The sequence below is a fragment of the Typopeltis vanoorti genome, chromosome 11, assembly GCF_054136105.1.
Source record: "Typopeltis vanoorti isolate ZY-2024b chromosome 11, IOZ_Tvanoo_1.0, whole genome shotgun sequence".
Taxonomy (NCBI): Eukaryota; Metazoa; Arthropoda; class Arachnida; order Uropygi; family Thelyphonidae; genus Typopeltis; species Typopeltis vanoorti.
The window spans coordinates 12,468,782-12,491,302 of NC_143559.1; the positions used below are offsets into that span (position 1 = coordinate 12,468,782).

Sequence of the window (22,521 nt, forward strand, 5' to 3'; positions counted from 1 at the left end):
CAATTCCACAGCACATTCCCTTAAAACACCAGTGAAATTCAATGCAGTTCCCCTGCCTTGTTAACATTTACCATAGTCAGTATTCAGAATACATCCTATTCAATCACTTCATCATTCATCATCCTTCTAGGAATAAAGCCTGCTGTACCAGGATGGAACACTCTAATAAAGTGCTTAAATAGCTCAACTACGTCATCAGTTTTGGTCACCTGATTCCCATCTCCATCCAGCAAGGTAATCTGTCTGCTATCTTTTTTCTTCCTACTTTCCACATAGCAAAAAAAAAACTCCTTGGATTGCAAGGCCACTTCTCTTCTCATATTCTAATTTTTCTCTCCTTACAAATACTAGTCACTTTCTTAGCTTGAGCCTTATATTCCTCATGCAACTGATCTCCACCTCTCTCTTTATATGTCTTCCATAATCTGCATTTTGCCTTTAATTAGTCATCTATTTGACTCCAAATTGCTTTAACTTCTTTGCTCAAAGTATACAATCTGCCATTGCTGTCAACAATTTTTCCTTTCTTAAGTATCTCCCATACATGACTGACTCTCTTCTTTCAAATTCTTTCGTCCATTGTGCTGCTGCAAGCTGGTTTCTAAGTCTAAGATAGTTGCTTGCATTATAATTCCACATGAATTCCTTCTACCTTGACATCTCTACATGCATATTCATCCTCCAAGTGAGGACTTCTACATGGTCACCTTCACCAACTGAAGACAAGTATGACATTGGAATTCACCTCAGTCACAGTCAGATCCTCTGATGATATGACCAAATCCAAATTTCTTGATCCTCATATTCCCTCCATCACATTCCACCAGGACAGTTGTCCCTCAAGAAAACCAAAAATTCAGTTCCCTTAGTATTGCATGCTGCCTCCTCTGCTCAGTTTTTATTGCAATAGTTGAATTTTTCCCATATTGATCAGGAAATGTATAGTAGTTGGGTTAATGCAAACTAGTAAACAATTCCTGCCCATCATCTATATTCCCTGGTCTATAGCAACATCCCACTAAACATTGTATCTTATAGACAGACATCTGTTTCACACCATATACTCTCAAAGCCCATATGCTATACCCTTTTAGAACATCCTCCTCAGTCAGTGGCGCACTCAAGAATTAATCTTGGAGGGAGCCGAGTGCTCAGGACTTAATCTTTGGGGGAGGGTGAGTTGAGTAGACGTTTTGCGAATGCATACGACCAATAACTGAGCATCTGCAGTGATCGCTAATTCATAAGTAGCACACAACATAAATAAAAAAAAACGAATTTTAATTTTAATTAGAAAAGATTTTTGGAAATTTTTCTAGTGTTTTTTCCTTTTCTTTGGTGGGTACCCGGGCCCCTTGGTCCCCCCTCTGGGTGCGCCACTGTCCTTAGTTAACCAAGTTTCACTGCAACCAACAATCTTTGGTTCTTCATGTTCTCCTTCAAGACTCTAGGCCACCATTAGTACAGTTTTTTGTTGTTGATTTAATTATCTGTTATCTCTAACCAAATAGATAAGGACCCTAGCTTTGTATTTTTGTAGCTATGTATTTTTTTTTTTTTCACCAGAGATCAGGATAGTAGTGTTAATGGCTGAGCCAAATAAATAATACTTAGCAGATTGTGTATATTGCAATGTAGTGTTTCTCTTTGTGTATACACTGCTTGCAAAAAAGTCAATGAAGAAGTGCCCACCTTCATAAGATGTAGGACCTCTTTTTGCTGCGATGACTGCAGTAATCCTGTAGTAATGGCGCATTGTCTTACTGAAAGGGACAATGGTGAGCTCTGTAAAAACCCCACAAATTAGAACAAATTAGAAAGTATTGCATTGTTCAGATGTTCAGATACCTCTTGGAGTTCAACGTTTGTAGCACCTCAAACAAAGGTCTGAGGACAAACCAGGAGAAACAAGGCCATATCATCATAATGCCACCTCCAAATTTCATAGTTGACACACTCTGGTAAGAGACGTTCACCAGACATCTGTCACACCTACACCAATCCATCTGCTCAGTAGGGGGGGGGGTTCGAGCATTGTTCCATAACACAAGTTTTTCAAGCTTCCACATCCCACTTTACACACTCTTTGCGCCACTGAAAACAACACTAACACTGCATGTTTGTTCAGGTAATGCAGGGCTTGTATATTGCAGTCATACCATGGAAATCCACGTTGTGAGCCTCGGTTCTCAATGCCCAGAACTCCATATTCAACTTATGGCGTTTTTTACTATCTTTTCTAGTTCCCTACAGTTATATTCGGTGAGTGTGGTGGGTCATCCACTGTAGGTAGCACTTGCAGTTAACTTCCTGTGCTTTCATTTCAGTATGGTATCACTGATTGTTGACCTTGGGTGGCCCAATTTATCAACAATTTGCCAAACAGATATGCCTGCAACATAGCATCCTATCACAACCTCCTCTTTCAAACTCTGTCACTTCTCTTCTTGGAGCCATTTCATCTAGAATTTCAGTTCAGTTACACTGAATTGAGAGCATCATATTCCTCCAATTTATACCATCTACTAACACATGACTCTTTACATGGCATGATGCACCTTGCCTGTGGGGGTGGGAGGGAGGTCCATTGACTTCTTTCCAAGCAGTGTGTGTGCTCCAGATGATGGCCTTAATGTGAAGGCTAAAATACAGAGTCATTGTCTTGGCATTAAATTGAAGTTATCACTATAACATAGTAGTTGTCTCTATACTTTTATTTATAATAATGAATACTGATCACCAGTCTAACTACTGTATGAAAGAAAGGATTAACACATGAAAGGCAGTGTACAGAAAAACACCATTCATTAATAACAGTTGCTTAGGATCAGCATTTCCAACTCTTTTGGTGTAGGTAAACCATCATTATGAGTCAAATATTAGATATTTAAAATTAGAGGAATGCTAGAACCTCAAAAGTATCTTTGAATAAGCATCCATGACCAGAGTGGTTTCTGTGGATAACCTTAATGTTATTCCAAAAGTATCAAATTGTAACTAACATGCATTGCTGCAGTGATTAAGATATTGAAAAAGTTAGTTAGGATAAGGATATGAGGGTAGGTGGATCCTGGTCAGGTTCTTTCAGCATAAGTTTAAGTGAATATCTGATTTTAGTAATCTACTTTTATTTTATAATAAGATACCTGGCATGTTTAACAAGGGTACATGCAATCATACCTGAAATGGCTGCATATGCAGCAATACCTCTAAATTTCACAAATACATTTTACAGATTGCTGGAATAATTGTTTGGATATTGTGACCAGATATCTGATTAAAAAAAGTTATAAAAAGTGTGGTCCATTGCAGATGGCTTGTAAGAGGAGAGGAATGAGATGGACTTTTGAATGGATTTAGTGTGAATCATTTGGAGAAACTATTGCTGCAAGAGAAAATGACTTAATTCAATTTAAGACCTGAGGAAGCAAGAGGTGTTGTGGAAGAGCAGGAGTAGGTAGCCTAGTTTGTGAATAAAAAAAATAGGTAGCATGAGTGAAGAGGATGAGAGAGAGAGAGGGAACACAAGGTTGACAGGGAAATGTGGGGAAGGTTGGATAGACAAGAGGACACTGCATGAGAAGTGTAGATTATGGTTTCAGGAATAGATGTGTGACTATGCAAGAAAGGCAGGGCTGGATTAACCATTAAGCAAAATAAGCACGTGCTTAGGGCATCATGGAAAGGGGGGGGGACCACACAATTTCTGCTTTAGTTAGATGACGAATTTAATTTCAATTAACTTTTAATTAGTTTTTCGTTGTTTTTATCTTTTCTTACTGTTACCTACTTTGTTTCAATAAATAATGACGTGTAGAAGGCCTAATAAAACTCTAACCACGTGCATGACGGTTCGTTTACACCGTATTATCGCTCACGATGCTTTCTGGCACTTTCTGCCACTTTCTGCGTCAAATGAGGTAATTTTTTAAAATTAACATAACCATTTTATTTTTTATTTTTCTGCTGTTTTAGGTCTTGTTTTAATAAATTATGTCTTATAAAAGGCTCCAGAAGCAAATATAAAACAAATCACATGGTTGTCTCAGAAATGCGCCTCTGGTAAAAGGCCTAGCTGTCGCAAAGTGCAACTCTGGTAAAATAAGAGTTAATTAAAGCACGAAAGCACAAGATTCAGCTATAAGCCGAAAATTAAATTGTTCGTATGATTTTGCCTGTGATATGTGTAACTGTATTGATTGCCGCCTAATATTCAACAAAATAATCTTTTTATTTCTGTATTTAACAGATCCCAAGAACCAAGATGAAACATGTTCAGTTAAGTGGTGCACAAAAGCGAAAACTATCAAAAAAGAAACGAGAAGAGATTTTGGAAATAGATTTCAAGACTGCAAAGCTGACTAATTTCTTCACGCAAGTTCCACAACATTATATAAAAATTCCTGATCAGAACCAATCTCCGTCATCAGAAGTGGACACAAATACCACTTTGATCACTTCAAAATCAAAATATGATGATGTTGGAATCATCAAGATGTTACAAGCAGGTTCATCTAGCACATGTCTCACTACTGACCTCACTTTGTCTATAAATTCTCTTGATATCTCTACTGCAAATGTTGATGCAGGTTGCTTTACAAAACATTCTGAGGTTGAAATAATTGCTGAAAATGAAAGTTTAGTGGGCCATGTTGATGGTGGTGAAATGATTCAGTCTGCAAAAGATGAAGTAAATATAGCAAAAGATCCAGGTTTGTGACTTGATTTCTCTGCTGATGACGTAGATTATTGGACTGCTTGTGGACCCAGTGACTGTCAACACCATAATGGGCCATTTAACAAGTTGTACCGACATTTCAGTAGTGGCAAATCAGTAAGATACTGATCACAGAAACTTTTCGTTGGGACAAAAGCCAATGGTGAGGAATACAAGAGAGAGTGGTTATTGTATTCACCATCAATGGGATCAGTTTATTGTTTTGTTTGTAAACTGTTTGCTCCTAAAAATTTCTCACATTTTGTTACAAGAGAAAGGTTCAGTGACTGGCGAAATACTATTGTAATTGATCAACATGAAAAAAGCACTACTCACCGAGATTCTATGCTAACATACTTAACTCGCAGACAAGGTGTAGGGTTGGGACAACAGTTCATGATGATGATGATGATGAACTGTTGGTATACACCCCTTGAGGGTACATGGCATCCTGCCATGTATCCTCAAGGGGTGTACAGGATATGATAGTACTACATGAAAAAAATTACAACAGTTTCAAAAACAAATTCAGGAAGAGTGTGATTACTGGGAACATGTCCTGAGACATGTCATAGCTGTTATTCGTACGTTAGCTGAACTTGGCTTGGCTTTTCGAGGAACAGAAGAAAGATTTGGATCATTGCAAAATGGGAACTTTTTAGGGCTGCTTGAGTTCATAAGTCAGTTTGATCCATTTTTAGCAGGTCACATTGCAAAATATGGAAATTTTGGCAAAGGAAATCCTTCTTATCTGTCCAAAGCCACCTGTGAGGAACTCATTGAACTGATGGCTCAAAAGGTCCATGTGCTTATTGTTGATGAAGTAAAATCTTCTGGTTATTTTAGTTTGTCAGTTGATTCAACACCAGATCTGTCACATATCGACCAGTTAAGTGTTGTACTTAGGTAGGTGGTTAAAAGATGGACAGCCTATTGAATGCTTTTTAACCTTTCTGGAAATGAAAAGCCATACCGGTGAGGAAATGGCAAATCAGGTGTTGTAGTACTTACGTAAAGTTTGTCAGCTAAACTTTTCAAAATGTAGGGGTCAGTCTCGTGACAACGCTGCTAACATGTCTGGGCATTATAAGGGGATGCAGCAAAAAAGTTTAGAAACAAACAAGTTTGCTATATATGTGCCCTGCAGCTCATTCACTAAATTTGGTAGGCCGAAGTGTTGTTGATTGCTGTCAAGAGGCAGTTAATTTCTTCTCACACAGTGTGGTTGCTCTATACCTTTTTTTTCAGCCTCAACCAGCTGGTGGACAATTCTTAAAGGTTGTATTGGAAATTAAAATGTCTTAAAATCCCTTTCTGATACCAGATGGGAGGCACATGCTATGGCAACAGCAGCAATTTTGAAATCTTTCCTTAAAATTTTAGAAGCGTTAGACTGTATAGCCGAAGACCAGTCACAAAAGGGAGACACTAGAAGAGAAGCAGATAATATTGTAAATGAGATGCAAGAGCTAGAATTCGTTTTTATGTTGAATTTTTGGGATGAGATTTTGCAAAATTTTCATAGAGTAAGCTAAGTTCTACACAATGAGGATGTCAACTTAAAAACATGTGCAGATCTGTATGAATCATTAGCTGACCAATTGTGCACTTTACGAAATGAATTTGAAAGATATGAAGCAGCTACAAAGGAAGTGCTACCAGATATTGATTACAACGCTTTCTGATACGTTTGCGAGTTTGATCTCGCAAACGTATCAGAAAGAAGGTACCCAATGATGGAGATGCTCCAGAAGTATATCTGAATGCCAGAGATAAATTTCGTATCACCACCTTTTACACAACTGTTGACAAATTTGAAACTGAGATGAGAAGAAGAGGAGAGATATGCAAAGAAATATCAGAGAGATTTTCTTTTCTAAGTGATGTGCCACATAATGCTACTTCAGTGACTTCATCATCTACTGAAATTGAAAGGTATTCTCAATGTTGTCAAAAGCTGATTGATGCTTACTCAGAGGACTTGAACACTAATTTCTCAGCTGAGCTTCAGCAATTTCACTCATATGTGCGCCATAAGTTCAGTGCAACAAAAAATGTAAAAACAAGATTCAGTGATGCTGAACTTTATAAAATAATTGTAGAAGACAATATTGAGTGTGCCTTTCCAAATGTAGACATTGCCTTTCGTATATTTTTAACATTAATGGTCACAAATTGCTCAACTGAGCATTCCTTTTCTCAGTTGAAGTATATTAAAAATCCTATCAGAACAACTATGCAACAAGACAGGTTGAATGCCTTATCTCTACTAAGTATAGAAGCAGATGTGTTATGTAAGATTAATTTTGAGGATCTGATCAAAGACTTTGCAATTAAAAAAAGTAGGAGAAAACTTTTCAAATCTAAATAAAGTTGAAGTATACAAAAATAAACATTATTTTTCATCTTACTATAAGTTTTGTTTCATTTTGAAAAATAAAAATTTATTTTATGGTTTATTATTGTTTATATTTTGAATTACATATATATGGGGCACCAAAATCTTTTAAGTGCTTAGGGCCTCTATGGGTCTTAATCCGGCCCTGAAGAAAGGATTAAGATAGTCAGAAATGTGGGAGTGACACTTGGGTCTGGGGGAGGGATGTAATATCATTGATAATAGACAGGAATGGTGAGTGGCTATGGAGAAGTCATAGCTGAGAAGTTGAATCAGTGGGACTTGTTATAGAAATAAGCTAGTGTGTATGTTTACAAATGCTAGAAGTATTCAAAACAAGGGAAATGAAATTGTGGAGTTGATAGCATTCATTCACCCAAAAATTGTTGGTATAACTGAGATATTGTTGAATGAGAATGGCATTCTGACAGGAATAGAGATGGAGGGATATGTAGTCTTTCATGAAGACAGACAAGGCAAAAAAAGGGAGGAAGGGTACTACTGATGATTGCAGAGGGGTTGTGTCCATTTGTAGTGGAAATGCAAGGAGCAAATACTGACAGTAGTTTTGAAGCAGTATGGTGTGAAGTGGTGGTGGACAGGATGAAATGTTTTGTAGAATGTTGCTATAGACCTTGTAATGTGGAGGGCAATGAGAAGGAAATGTTTAGACAAATTGGTCTGGCTAATAAGAAAGAGTGATCATTATGGGTGATTTCAATTATGTAATATAGACTGGATTGAAGAGACTGCATCAGGAATCAAAGAGAATGAATTGCTTGAGTTTTTAAGGGATAACTACCTTAAGCAGTACATAATAGAGGCTACATGTGGATGGAGGGTCTTGGATTTGATTATCTCATCAGAAGATATTGTTATAAACGAAGTGTCGCATCTTCCTCCATTTCGTGAAAATGACAGTGAAGTGATCACTTCGGTAGTGGCTAGCCATATCAGCACTTTTGTGAGAAAGAGTTATATGTGGAACTGTAAGGTGGGCATTCATGACAAACTCAGGAGGTGGCTTGCAGCGACATCATGGCATGAAGAATTGGATGGGAAAGAAATCAATGCTGCTTGGTCTCTACTCAGGAAGTAACTGGCAGGGGCAATGACTGAGTGTATTCCAAAGGTCAGGAGATTAACTAGAGTAGGTGTAAAATGGATGAGTGAAGAGGTGAAACATGCAATCTGGAAGAAAAAGACATTGTGGAGGTGGCACATGATGAGTGAAGATAATCAGTTACATGAGTACAAAGAGCAAGCAAGGAGGGGGACTCACTTAGTAAGGGTAGCAAAAGTGCAGTATGAGCAGAAAATAGCAAATGATGCTAAAAGAAATCCTAGGGAATTTTTTGATATGTGGTCAGTAGAAGGAAGAATGATTATGGGAGGATAATGTTGGTCAGTGATATTGGGAGAATGAGAAACACTGAGGAGGATATAGTAGAGGTGTTTAATGAGCAGGTAATTAAAGTATTCCATCTTTGTGATTGTAACATAATGCAGAACTTGAGAGCAGTGGAAATGGGGGAAGAACTGCTGATGGTAAGTAAGCAGCAAGTGTATGAGGAATTGAGTAAATTGATGGTAACAAGACCATGGGACTTCATAGTATATCACCGCACGTCTTGAGGGAATGTTCCAGAGAGTTAACAACAGCTTTAACGTACATTCTTAACATGAGTCTTTGATTAGCCCAGGTCCCCAAGGAGTTGAAAGATGGCAGAATTGTTCTGCTTCAATAAAAGGGGGGAAGAACTAAGGCTTTGAAATATAAGCCAATTTGCTTGTCTGGATTGTTGGAGAAGTTGTTGGCCAAAGTGTTGGAGAAGCTAGTGAGGACAAGGATTTAGAATTTGGTTGACAGCAGTAAAATTCTCTTTAATGGGCAGCTTGGGTTTGCTAAAGGAAGATCACATTTTAGCCATCTGCTTATGTATTATAACAAGGTAACGAATACATTTCACAAGGGGGATGCATGTACGCTAGTATATTTAGATTTTGCAGAGGCTTTCAATGGATTGCCACATAAACTAGTAGTTAAGTTGGAACAGATTGGATTGATGGGATTGGAGAGTGACTGTCTGATTAGGTATCAGCTGGTTGGGGGGGGGGGGATTGATATCCCAAAAGAGGAAAGTCACTAATAGTGTGCTCCAGGGGGTCTGTTTTGGGGCGTTTAATTTGTATCAAAATGACATGAGAAAGGGCTTAAATGGTGATATATAGTTGATGAGAGAGTTATGAAGTAGCAAATGTTATAGATTTGCAAGAGAACCTAAATAGACTGTCTGAATGGGCAAGTGTGTGGAGATGTCAGTTTAATGTAGCAAAATGTGAGGTTTTAAATGGAAAGCAAAGATGGGATGCAGAATATAGGATTGAGAGGGGATACTTTAGAGGAGGTGGAGGAGATGAAAGATCTGGGGATGGCAGTAGATATAGACTTGTGTATAAAGTAGATATAAATTTCGTGGAAATTTTGCTAAAATTGTGAGGACAACACAGTATATTATGGAATGATGCAGAGAACACTGACATGTGGAAGTAAGGATGCTTTGATTCCATTGTGCAAGGCTTTGATTATGGATTACTATGTACAGATTTGGTTGCCTGGTTTTCAAAAGGATGACGAGCTGTTGAAGATGGTTCAGAGAGAATTAACTAAGTTGGTTTCTGGTCTCTGGAATGTGGAATATGAGGACAGGTTGAGAGATTGCAAATTACAGAACCTAGTGGACAGAAGGAAGTGGGGAGACATAATCGAGATGCATAAGTTGGTAAGAGGTAATTACTAGATTATCGTAGATGAGATTTTTCATAGAATATCTGGAGATGGGAAGAACGAGAAGCCATTCCAGGAAGCTGTACAAGGCGCGTGTAAACAAGAGGGGTGGGGGAGTAGATTTTTTGTATGAGAGTGGTGGGTGATTGGAATGCATTGCCTGAGAGTTTGGAGAGTGCATGTTGAGAGTGGGACCTCGTATGATGAGTCAGTTGATGATAATAATAATTGTCTGTTACCATGCTGTAGCATAGTACACAATTTTTATATTCTTATGCAACTCTGTAGTCTAAATTATCATGAGCTGCCCTTGTCCATGACCAGCACAAATTTCAACCAAAGAACTACTTTTTTTTTAAGTTGCCTCTCACTCATGAATAGTTCTAAACACATAGTGCATTAATGTTGTGGATGGGCTATGAACGTTTTTATATTTTTATTAATTTTACTTTTATTTTGTATTTTATTGATTTTTAACATAATCCAGAAACCTTGTTCTAGAGACTAAACACGGAGCTTGATCAAGCCAATTCAAGCCTCAAATAAGTAGGGGTGTTCTTACAATGAAAGTTATCTGTCACCTAAAGACAATCATGAACATCCATGCCCATGGTGGGATTCAAATGCATAACCTGTTGTTTGGAGATGCTAACCACTCGCCCAACCAGGCTGGCAGTACCTAAAGGCACCACTTGTCCTTCTCTCTGTACACATATAACAATGTTTCTTTTACCACATTTTGATAAAAACTTAGTTGTACCATTAATCAGAAGAATCTGGCCAGTCATTAGCAACTTAGCATTCACTTTGTACTTTAAATTGGTCATTTTTGTGACTTATTACACTGATAATGGGCTTACAACTCTCAATTGCTAGTTCATGTTATTAGGAACTTTGAACTACACAAACATGAATCTTCATTATATGAGAGTTATCAGTATTTGCATTCTAACTTACTGTCCGTAGCAGAGCCAGTGATAGTCAAGCAGTTCTTGTTATAATAGTCAAAGCTATGAAGGTGTGCATTGTTTACATTCCATTACAAAAATTTCAGCATTTTATATAAAACGTACCATTTTCCATTCATTTTGTTATTGTGTTCTTCTGAACTGCTTGATTATTTTTAGATATACATAATGTTTATAAGCAGGCCTAATTATATATAATTAAGTCTGCTTATAATATTAATATAAAGAAAGAAAAGAAATATTATAAGAAAAAAATATGGATACAGTTTAAATTGTAGGACCTGGATATCGATCTTTTATTAAAACATTAATTCTGCAGATCACTTAATCTCCTAATAATAGTGAGAGTTTTAATTTATTAAATGGAGAACATAATCCTACTTGTAAGCTGACAGAAGATAATCGGATTGAATCTATGGGAAACGACCCTGGAATGGAAAAGGTAAAACAAAAATGGAAACGACAAAATATAATACAAATAGCAAACTAGAATGTAAGAGGAATAGCATATAAAGAAATAGAATTAGACCAATTATTAAATGAAAGAAATTTTAAAATAGCAGTAATCACTGAAATACAAAAGAAATTAAAAGGAACTATGAGAACTGAAAATTTTAATGTGATATACAGTGGAGTCGACAGAGACCAAAGAGCACAAGCAGGAGTCATGATTTGGATTCATAACTCCCTTTCAAAACAGTTAAAACATTATAAATTATGGAATGAAAGAATAATAGAAGCTAGAATAAAAATAGACAGAGGCTATTTAACAATAATTGGTTTATATGCCCGAAGAAGGAAGAGAACAGGATAATATTGATTTTTATAATCAGCTACAAAACATATATAATAAAATAAATAAAAATGATTACGTAATTTTAGCAGGAGACTTAAATGCAAGAATTGGAAACACGAAAATTAATAATAATATAGGAATACATGGAGAACACTTTAAACAGGAATGGTAAAAAAATTGATTGACTTTGTAGTTTATAATAACCTAAAAATAATGAATTCCTTCTATAAACATAAACACATACATAAATATACTTGGGCAGCAAGCAAGAGGATGGAAATCAATATTAGATTACTTCATATTAAATGAAAAAACATGATAATTTTCACTAGATGTTAGATTTCACAGAGGATATGACATAAGCAGTGACCACTTCCTTGTTAAAATAAAATTAAGATTACCACCTAAATGGCTACAAGTAACAAGAACAGAAAGAAAAATTGAAACATTTGTTTATAAAACTAGACTATTGAATGACACAAATGTACAATGGCTATATGAACAAAGAAATAACCAATATCTAGATAAAATAAAACAAAATGAAGAAATAGAAATAAAATGGCTTAATATAGAAATGGTACTAAATGCAGCAGCAAATGAAAGCTTAGGAAAGACCAAAAAATTCAATGAAAGGAAAAAACTGAAGATCTGGGATGATACAATAAAAGAAATAATCAAAAAAAAAAAAAAGAAGCCTATCACAAATGGTTAAGCAGTAAAAGATTAGAAGATGAAATAGAATATAAAAGAATAAGAGCCATAGCTAAAAGAGAAGTCAGAAAAAGACATAGAAAATCATGGAACAAATTTGTTTCTAATTTAGAACATGATTTATATAAAATAAGACCCAAAGTATATAAGATTTCGAAACACATAAATGCAGATACCAAAGAAAACATAAAATTAAACACTGAATTGAAATTAGAAGAATTTCTAAATTACTATACAGAACTGTGGACAGACAAATATTTTAAAAAAGACAACTGGCAAACAATTAACGAAAATGAAAAGGAAATAACTAAAGAAGAATTAGAAATCAGCCTGAAAGAAACAAGAAACGGAATATCACCTGAAGAAGATAAACTAGGTTCAGAACTATATAAATACGTAGGAACAAGATTCAAAGAAAGATTCTTATTATTTTTAAATAAAATTTACTCAAATGGTATCCCCCAATAGAATGGAAAAAAGCAATTGTGATTCCTATCTTTAAAAAAGGTAATAGAGATGACCCTAAAAACTATAGAGGTGTCAGTATACTAAATTTCTGTTACAAAATATATAGCAGAATCTTAAATAGCAAACTAATGAAATATTCCGAAAACTTTATTTTAGAAATACAGAATGGATTTAGAAAAGGACGATCATGTATAGACCTGGCCTTTTGCCTAAAATTGACTTTGAAAAAGCATTTGACAAAGTTAAAAGAAACATATTATTTAACATATTAAAATAAAGACAAATACCAAATAATATCCTAAAAGCTATCACAAGTATATATGAAAATAATCAAATACAAATAAGATTAAATCAGGAGCTATCATATACGAGAGAGATAAACCAAGAGGTACGACAGGGATGTCCCCTCTCAGCAACTCTTTTTAATATCTACTTAAATGATATAATAATAAAATGGAATAAAAATTTACATCAAGGAATTAAACTTTCTCCTACAGTAAACTTAAATACTCTCCTCTTTGCTGACGACCAAATAATTACAAATTCTGAAGATAACTTACAAAAAGCTTACTTAAATTAAGGGGATATTAAATCCCACATAGTTTTAAAACCGAATAAGAAACTCAAAGATTGGAATCCGAGAGTTTCTTGCAATATAGTAAACTATAAAGTATCGGCGACACTAGCGTTAGCCAATGCAAGTGATCCTAGTACGTAGTACAATACCGGGCAACTCGTTGCAAAGGTGGGGGAAGTTCAGATCGCTATTCTTAGGTATTTTCCATAATGTAAAAACACATTTCCTAGGTCCTAGGAAATGTATGCTGTTATTACATTATGGAGGGAGGTCACTACCCAGACCGGTTTCAGCCTTTTTTGAGGCTTCATCAGTGAGTAGCTAGACCTAATACCAAAGTGTATAGCGAAAAGAACTTATGTACTCTGCGAACGAGTTTTCCAAACAGGTGCAACCATTAAGTTACTTAAGTATAAAGAGCTAATAAGCTTCATTTCGGCAATGAAAATATTACTTAAATTAAGGGGATATTAAATCCCACATAGTTTTAAAACCGAATAAGAAACTCAAAGATTGGAATCCGAGAGTTTCTTGCCGAATATAGTAAACTATAAAGTATCAGCGACACTAGCGTTAGCCAATGCAAGTGATCCTAGTACGTAGTACAATACCGGGCAACTCGTTGCAAAGGTGGGGGAAGTTCAGATCGGTATTCTTAGGTATTTTCCATAATGTAAAAACACATTTCCCAGGAAATGTATGCTGTTATTACATTATGGAGGGAGGTCACTACCCAGACCGGTTTCGGCCTTTTTTTGGAAAACTCATTTGCAGAGTACATAAGTTCTTTTCGCTATACACTTTGGTATTAGGTCTAGCTACTCACTGATGAAGCCTCAAAAAAGGCTGAAACCGGTCTGGGTAGTGACCTCCCTCCATAATGTAATAACAGCATACATTTCCTAGGAAATGTGTTTTTACATTATGGAAAATACCTAAGAATAGCGATCTGAACTTCCCCCACCTTTGCAACGAGTTGCCCAGTATTGTACTATGTACTAGGATCACTTGCATTGGCTAACGCTAGTGTCGCCGATACTTTATAGTTTACTATATTCGGCAAGAAACTCTCGGATTCCAATCTTTGAGTTTCTTATTCGGTTTTAAAACTATGTGGGATTTAATATCCCCTTAATTTAAGTAATGTTTTCATTGCCGAAATGAAGCTTATTAGCTCTTTATACTTAAGTTACAAAAAGCTATTTTAGATCTAAATGAGATATCCAAAGATTATGGTATGGTAATATCAACAGAAAAATCAAAAATTATGGTCTTTAAAGCAAGAACTAAAATAGTAGTAGATAACAAGATCTTAGAACAGGTGAATTCATTTATCTACCTAGGATGTATGATCACATATGAAAAAGATATAAACGTAAAAATTGCAAAATATTTAAAAATAACAGGTGTAATTAACTCTATATTTAAACCAAACCTAGTTCAAAAACAAACCAGACTAAAAGTATACAATACATTAGCCCTACCAGTCTTAATGTACGGAAGCAAAATCTGGACAATAAAACAAAAGGACAAACAAAGATTAACAACAGCTAAAATGAAGTTTATGAGAAAAACTGCAATGTATACCCTATTTGATCACAAAAGAAACGAAGAAATAATAAAAGAATTAAACCATGAACCAGTAATGGAAAAAATTAAAAAATATAAACATAAATGGATGGAACACATTCAAAGAATGAAAACAGAAAGATTACCAAAAGCAAGCCTTAAAGTATAAGCCATTAGGAAAAAGAAAACCAGGACGTCCTCTTAAACGATTCAACGATGACTTCTAAGGCTGGGTTCCAGGCTAGGTTCTGCTTTGCTGTATGGATTATTATGTGTATGGTTAAAATACTTTGGCTAGGTATTACACATAACTAATTTAACATTTTCCATTATAATTTAAAATTTCAGGCTTGGTGTAGTAGCAAAACCAGTTCTACGTACAGAAGCATGTAAACCTCAAGTTGGTCCTGACGGCAAATATGTTTACCCTTGCAGTTACTGCTACAAGACTTTCTGTTCTACCTCAGATCTCAATAGGCACATGGATTTCCATGAAGGTAAGTAATAATAATATCCTTATTGTATAAGCATAAAAAACTTATTGTTTAATACTGACCATATACAAATATATTTTAACATTCTTTGCCTACCAGTTTCGCTAGCAAACTGTCTAGCTTTTTCAAGGCATTGACAGAAAAGTAAATAAAATACTAGTAAATGCAAATTGAAAGGAACATAAAAACGTTGTAAACACTCTAGTAGCTAAGGTTGCACATTCGCGTGACAGAGACTGAGTGGACTTATTGTTGTTAATCATTATCATGCATGCATGTTTGGTGTAAACATAATGTGATTACTAGCTAGCTGTAGATCAGATGGATTTAGAGAGAGGATGAGGTTTTTCCATGAACTGTTAAGAATAGTACCCTGGTTTCTGTTGAGGTTTCCGCCAGTTTTTAACACTACTGCGGCTTCCTTGAATAAACGATGTCTATAATCGTCGTCTAAATATGGCATGGAGCTATTTTGCCACTCTTTCGTGTGGTTAGATGCACAGAAATGATGTGCTAAGCCGGAAGAAATACTTCTGTTGTGGTTTACATCACCAATGTGCTCTCTCTGTCTGATCTCCAAACTCCGTGAAGTTTGTCCGATGTAGACGAGACCACAGGAGCAAGTAGTGTAATATACTCCTGGATATTTGTAGAATGGCACCTTGTCTTTTAGCGATCCTAAAAAATGTTTGAAGCTGGTGGTTGGTTTGAAGATCACTCTGATGTTGTGGGCTTTTAGTATTCTGGCTATTTGATAAGAAATTGACTTGAAGGGAATCACTACAGTAGAAATATGCTGGGAGTTTGGTTCTTCTTGTCTGGGGTTGTCACCGTATAGATATTTTTTGATGACGTTCGGAGGTATCCATTTTGTGATAATGTTTTGGCTATTAGTGAGATTTCAGTCTGTGTATCCTCCTCTTCTGATATAAACATACGTGCTCTATTTTTCAACATATGGATAATGCTTAGTTTGTGTGTCTTGTGATGGTTAGAAGTATAATGACGGTATATTTCAGTGTCGGTCCGCTTTCTGTAAATAGATAAATTGACACTATTTGATTGTCTTTTTATCAAGATGTCTAGAAAATGCAGATGGTTGTTGTTTTCAACTTCCAGAGTGAATTTTATCTTGTTATGTGTGGAGTTGATTTTATTCACAAACGATTTTAGGTTTTCTAAGCTATCTTGTCATATCATATAATGAAAATATCGTCAACATATCTCCACCATATAGATGGTCTAGGGGAGATTGTTGAGAGAATTTCTTTTTCAAGTTTTTCCATGAAAAGGTCTGTACAAGATGGTGACTAGGCCTTCTAATTGTTGGTATATGGTGTTATTAACCTTGAAGAAATTAGACTGAAGGCAGTCTTTCATTAATTTCAGTAATAAACATCATTCAAGAAAGAGGTCTTGAATGATGTTTATTACCTCTTCTACTGGTACATTGGTGAAGAGGAACACAATATCCAGACTGGCTAGTATGTCTGTTGGTTCATTCTTAATGGCTTTGAGCTTATTTACAAAATTCTGATTTTGTGAATAAAGGAGAATCCTTCATATAGGATTCTGTTGATCTTATTTTGTTATTTAATAAGTTTACAAGATGCTTAGCCAAAAGGTAAGTTGGGGATGATCTCCCATCAACGATTGAATGGAGAGGTATATCCTTTTTATGTATTTAGGTGTCCCATATAGTCTGGGAGTAATCGGATGTGAGGATTTTAATCTTCTCTTCACCTCTTCTGGCCAAATGTGCAATTATGGATTAGTTGGTTTGTTTCATTGTGATTGATTTTTTATGGTGGGATCTTTGTATCTTATAGGTAGAGTTGTCTGTAATACATTTAACTTATCATAATAGTCTTTAGAGTTAAGGATGACTGTTGAATTTTCTTTATCAGCCTTGGTAATGATGATATCTTTGTTTTTCTTTAAGTTAAGGATTGCCTTTCTATCATAAGGAGACATGTTGAGAATAGATTGTTTAGCTTTGGCTAGGATTATGGTACTTTTGAATCTAATAGTGTTGGCTGCAATTTGCAGTAGTGGATATAGGCATTTTTCAATTCCACATAAAATCCATTTTAGGAATGTGCTTTGGTGTAATTGCAAAGTTAAATCCTTTTTTGAGAATGTCGGATTTATTTTTTGTCAGACTATGATTCGACAAATTGAAAATCACTTTGTCATCCGGGAGGTTGTTCTGTGTCCGATATTTTTTCTTGTAAAGTTCATTGAATTTTTTAATTTGTTTTTCTTTATAAAGTTTGAAAGTTTTGTCATAACTGCGTTGTATCATTTAATCTATTTGGTTCCATATGGTATATTCTAAATTGTTGGAAATTTCATCAAAGAACCTACAGCAATTAATATCACTTTGATTAAGTTCGTACCTCGTGTTCTGAATCCTTTCCCTTATAAGTGCCAATGAAGTGCGTAGATAGATTCTTTTAGCTGATGTAGAGTTTATATGACCTTTGACTATGAGGAACTTTGGGATGATGGAGAATTCTTTGCAACGTTTAAGGAACATTAGTGGTTTAGAAGTTTGGGCTTTCTACATTTTTCTCTTTCCATGCACCGAACTTTGTGTTTCATTAAACTGTTCAATTTAAACATATTTGGTGGTTTGAAAGTTAAGCATAAAAGACATTGTTTAATACTGACCATATACAATATTTTAACATTCTGTGCCTACCAGCTTCGCTAGCAAACTGTCTAGCTTTTTCAAGGCATTGACGGAAAGGTATAAAAAATACTAGTAAATGCAAATTGAAAGGAACATAAAAACGTTGTAAACACTCTAGTAGCTAAGGTTGCACATTCGCGTGACAGAGACTGAGTGGACTTATTGTTCTTAATCATTATCACGCATGCGTGTTTGTTGTAAACACATAATGTAATTACTAGCTAGCTGTAGTTCAGATGGATTTAGAGAGAGGATGAGGTATCACTATTAGATTCAAAAGTACCATAATCCTAGCCAAAGCTAAACAACCTATTCTCAACATGTCTCCTTATGATAGAAAGGCAATCCTTAACTTAAAGAAAAACAAAGATATCATCATTACCAAGGCTGATAAGGGAAATTCAACAGTCATCCTTAACTAGACAAAGATCCCACCATAAAAAATTACAATGAAACAAACCACCTAATCCGTAATTGCAACATTTGGCCAGAAGAGGTGAAGAGAAGAATAAAATTCTCATATCCCATTACTCCCAGACTATATGGGACACCTAAAATACATAAAAAGGATATACCTCTCCATCCAATCGTTGATGGGAGATCATCCCCAACTTACCTTTTGGCTAAGCATCTTGTAAACTTATTAAATAACAAAATAAGATCAACAGAATCCTATATGAAGAATAGTCAGCATTTTGTAAATAAACTCCAAGCCGTTAAGATTGAATCAACAGACATACTAGCCAGTGTGGATATTGTGTCCCTCTTCACCAATGTACCAGTAGAAGAATCGTCATCGACATATCCTTTGGTCTTTCCAACCAAAGGATATTGTCGATGCTGATTATGCTAAAGAGGCTCTTTAGTTCTCATCCTAGGACATGAACAACCTTTATAAGAGGTGTTTTCTATTGAAGATGAATTAGCCAATCTTATTTGGAGGTGGCAGGATTTTTTCATCCCAGAAAAGGAGCAAACTAAGATGAACACACACAATTTACACACACACAAGTTTTTTTTATGGTAAAATCAAAATAACAAAGTTCAGCATTTGAAACAACTGGTTGAGAGGTAAAATGAAAAGAGACAGTATTGAGTCATAATCAGTCTCTCTCTCTCGTCCTCCCTGCCTCATCATTGTGAATACAAGGATTAATTGATTTATGATTTATTGGTGCAAAGGAGGGGGGAGAAAGTAATTATAACTGGGCAGAGTGAAATTCATAAAAGTGAGTGGATCAGAGAGATTAATAGTCAAATTAAAGTGAGGTGTGTATCAAACAGAGTGTAGATATTAGAGTGAATTGAGAGACAGTGAAGATTGGAAGTCTTCAGTGTCGTCATATCTAAGTAAATATGAAATTATAGTAGTAGGAAGGGAAGGGCAGTGAGTGAAAGATTGGCGAGATAGCACATGTATATAATGATACAGATAGATTTCCAAAGAGTGGTACCTAAATGTTGCATGTCATAACAGATTTAAATGGGGGGAGAGAGAGAGAGAGAGAGGAGGGAGAGTGAAGGTATTATTGGCTTCATTTCTAATGAGCAGTGATCATGGAAACATCAGTGGTCCCAATAGTGCTATCATGTTTGCATTCTAATACAAGTGGTATTGAAAATAAAGGTAATCAGTTTATGGTAGCATTGGTTTATCCAAGGATTATTGGTATATGTGAAACTTAGTTAATTGAGGAAAGAATAAAAATGGTGGGATGCAGATGTGGATCAGTTGATCCCCTAATGAATAGTGAGCATCATTATTTATTAATAACTAGCATAACTTTTCTTTTTGATGTGGAGATCAATGCTACTTTGCTTGGATGTATATGAATATTTATTAAAGTAATTTGTCTTGGTCTACTGCACATATCGAATCATCCAGGATAACAGGAAAGCAAAATAGGTGTGGAGATTAATATTGTAAATGATATAGAGCATGGAATTATGCTTAATCAGTTAGGGAACAGATGGAGTGTGTGATAGCCTTGAGGGTGTTTCATATGATGTTGAGATAAATAGAATAGGATGTCTAACAATATGTTTTAGGCCTGAGACAATGATTATGAAATGTTTAGACACACTGGCTAGACAAGTAAAATGAGTGTAACCTAATAGGTAGATTTTAACCAGTGGCTGCTCGTACATAAGCACTGCGACACTGCAGCGCCCCCAAGGAAAAAATTAAAAAATTAAATTTTGTTTGTGTTTATAAATAATAACAATGCTTACAACATTATATAAATGCAATACAACATGTTAAAGGTTACAGCTTATGTTTGACATTGATTGAATAGTTAATAATTGGAATTGTTCGATTAACGCTTTAGATTGCACTGCAATTTAACGCAGCGTCAGAATTATCACATTAGGCCAGTTGCAGCTGGTCTTGCCGATATTTGTTTGCACTTCTCATTGCACATTAAGTGATTCCGACACTGCTTGTTTGGGCAGTGTATCGTATGCTTGAACGTGTTATTTCTTTGAGTTATGAAACTTTTATTATCGGTGTTTGTTCGTGTGAGGGTGAAATATTTTTAATAAAGCAATTTTTTAATATGTAAATTTATTTATTAAAAATTGATTACTGATTAGAAAAAAAAAATTATTTTTTTTAAATTTTGTATATGCAGTGCCCCCATTTAAAATTTTCACCAGCTGCCACTGATTTTAACTATCAAAATATTGCTTAGAAAGAGGAGGTATCATATGGAAGTAAAGAGCAAATTTTTGTAGTTTCTAAGATAACTCTGTTGGCATCATCTGTTTGAAGCAGCAAGAGAATTTAAAATGTTAGTGTTGATTTTGAGATAGCAGAAGAAGATATAATTGTGAATCACCAGAGTTTATTCATGCCGTCATCGGCAAGTAAGTGTGAACACTTCTGATGTGGTCAAACAGGGGTTTCATTTTAAAAAAAAAATGGAGGGGGGAGGATATATGTGTAACTGTAAAGTGGTTAATTCTGGATAGTTCTGTTTGTCAGCTTTTATTAATACCATGGATGATAAAGCTGCAATGGGGGACAGATTGATAATGTAAAGGAATTTTTTAAAAATACTTCTGACAGACACAATGTGCAGGCAGATATAATGAGTAAAGGGAATGAACAGTGAAATTGGGCAAGTGGTGTAATTAAAAGAGGTTGTTATAGAGGAGGTATGAAATTAAATATATTAATATACCATGAGGAGCCAGAAAGCTCAAGAGAAACGAGTATGATAACCTGCAGATTGTACCCTTTAGGAAACAGTTAAGAAGTGAGGCTGTTCTTCATGATACAACCATAGAGGAATGATTAAAGAGGAAGAAAATTTGTTCTGTGAATTTTGAATTCTTTTGCCAAAGAGTGGTACCTAAATGCTGAATGTCGTTTAGGTACCACTGGTTCCATTTCTAATAAAAAATGGAAATATCAATAAGAAATGCATGTAGAAAAAACTAGTGTCAACCTAATCTCTCTTCTTTACTGCATCAATGATTTGTAGAGCTCTTAACAGCACCAAACCAAATTGGAGAACAGTTTTCAGATGTTGGATGGATTTGTAATTTCTACATGGTAAGGAGCTGTGAGTTATAAAATAATGCTTGAAGCAAAAGATAAATAGATATTGGTTGGAATTGCAGCCAAAGCAACTAAGGTTAATTGTTAAAGGTTAAAACTAAGGGTAGGCGATGAGAACTTAGTCCACCTTTACCATGAGTTGCCTCAGTCCTGAAGATACTTCAGGTGCAAACTTTGTTTGCTTACACTTGGATAAAGGATTAAACTAAATTTATTATTATTATTATGTGAGAACAGAAGCAGGAAAACCTAATGTCGTATATGCGGAGGAAGTGATACTAGTCATATGTTTATTATTATTATTTTACACCCTCCATGGAGATAGCAGACTCATTGTGGAAGGTTCATTCAAATAACATATTTATCATACTGAATTTTAAAACCCTCAATACTCCCTGCATTAACAACATATTCTGGTAATATGTTCCATTCACCCACAATTCTTCATATAAAAAAAATCTATTGTTAATGCTCATCTTCACCACTCTTACATAACTTCCAGGGATGTCCTCTGGTTCTTTCCCTCTCGCCTTCTACTCTTTTTATAATCCCTTCTGGATTATAAAAAGAGCACCCTGATAAAATCCCCTTACTGACTTAAACGTCTCTCTCATATCACCTTTTTTTCCTCCTATTCACCAAACTCTGCAGTCCACATTCAACCACTCTCCATAGATAACAATTCAGAGCCCTGATATTGTCTTAGTCACTCATCTCTGGACCTTCTCCAATGTTTCCACATTACAATGAAAAACCAGATGACCAAATCTGCAGA

The 22,521-nt window shown here is 35.4% G+C and overlaps 1 protein-coding gene across 1 annotated transcript in view; it reads left to right on the plus strand.

The window, feature by feature from the left end:
- The window catches only part of LOC150101306 (uncharacterized), a 230,171-nt gene that overhangs the window by 192,788 nt on the left and 14,862 nt on the right, over nucleotides 1–22,521 (plus strand). Inside the window, exon 4 of the mRNA XM_090400758.1 lies at nucleotides 15,341–15,489. Coding sequence (XP_090256884.1) covers nucleotides 15,341–15,489 — 149 coding nt within the window. The remainder of the gene's footprint in view (nucleotides 1–15,340; nucleotides 15,490–22,521) is intronic.